The sequence below is a fragment of the Gekko japonicus genome, unplaced genomic scaffold (assembly GCF_001447785.1).
Source record: "Gekko japonicus isolate JY-2015 unplaced genomic scaffold, Gekko_japonicus_V1.1 scaffold6892, whole genome shotgun sequence".
NCBI classification, from domain to species: domain Eukaryota; kingdom Metazoa; phylum Chordata; class Lepidosauria; order Squamata; family Gekkonidae; genus Gekko; species Gekko japonicus.
In genome coordinates this window covers 5,028-6,262 of record NW_015176650.1, presented here as the reverse complement: position 1 = coordinate 6,262, position 1,235 = coordinate 5,028, and the positions used below count along the sequence as shown (strand labels likewise).

Here is a 1,235-nt window from a genome sequence, read left to right as displayed (position 1 = left end):
GCTGGCCTTGCAGCTCCACTGCCGAGCCCCATGAGGGGCCCGGCGGTGGACCTGCAAGGCCGGCGGGAGTGCAAGGAAGCCCCGCGAAGGCCCTCCCTGGCCCCAGGCAGGCAGGGGTGGGGAGAGGCAGGGAGGAAGCAACTTACCCTCCCTCTTCTCCTGCCTCCTCCTGGCTGAATGAGGGCCAGAAGCGGGGCGGCCGGAAGCAGGGGGCGGGGCTTCGTCATGTGCCCCGCCCCCCTGCACCTCACCCGGGGGAACTGCGATCCCCCGCGATACCCCCCCGAAATGACCTCTGCCTGTTCCACTGAGGAACCACTCTAACTGTCAGGAAGTTCTTCGGAATGTTTAGCCGGAAACTGTTCTGGTTTAATTTCAGCCCACTGGTTCTGGTCCGACCTTCTGGGGCAACAGAAAACAACTCTGCGCCCTCCTCCACGTGACAGCCCTTCAAGGACTTGGAGATGGTTCTCAGCGGCAAAGGTGAGAGGCCAACCCTTGTGCTCCTGAGGACAAGCTATGGTGCTCACGGCTTCAGCAGCTGGGACTTGTGGTTGCCTAGGAAATGTGTATCCGATAACCACTCTCCACCCGGCAAGATAAATTATAGGGTGGCACCGGGGATGGTGGTTTTTTCACCTGCGTGTCTCTTCCCCCCCCCCAAGCCTCCGTCCTCATCGCACTGCGTGATCCGGGTAGCGATTTCTTTCAGCTCTTTCATCGATTTCTCATCCTGGAAGTCGTAGGGGAACGTTTCGGTCCATTCCTTGAGGAGCTGGATGATCTTGGCAGCGAAGGACTTGAGCTTGGCCTAGGAAAGAACACAGAGCGGTTAATCGGGGCCCCGGAGACCTTTCCCGGAAGTCCGCGTTCTCTGGGAAACCTCACAGCACTTCGAATACCCCCCCTTGCAGGTTTCTGAATCAACGAGTTAGAAGTTGTTGCGCCGGGCTACAGCCTCGGAGGGCCTCGCAGACAGGGTTTCAGCGATTATAGCCCATTGAAGAACATAGCTGTAAGCATAGCTCTATGATGAACGGAATCAACAGTATATTTTCAATACGTCACCAAGAGAAATGAATTGTTGAAAGATACAGTTTATGTCAGGGGTCATTTTGTAGAAAAAGAACTAGGGGAACACATTACCATAACTCATTAGCATATGCCACACCCCCTGACATCAGGGGCCCGGCGGTGGACCTGCAAGGCCGGCGGGAGTGCGAGGAAGCCCCGCC

General features: G+C 57.0%; 1 protein-coding gene across 1 annotated transcript in view; it reads right to left on the bottom strand.

Annotated features, from left to right (window-relative positions):
* LOC107124155 (ras-GEF domain-containing family member 1A-like) overlaps positions 1 to 811 on the bottom strand; it is a gene marked incomplete at both ends in the record, with an annotated part of 12,581 nt that extends 11,770 nt beyond the window's left edge. The window contains one exon of the mRNA XM_015427544.1: positions 674 to 811. Coding sequence (XP_015283030.1) covers positions 674 to 811 — 138 coding nt within the window. The remainder of the gene's footprint in view (positions 1 to 673) is intronic.
* Between the last annotated feature and the right edge of the window lie 424 nt (positions 812 to 1,235).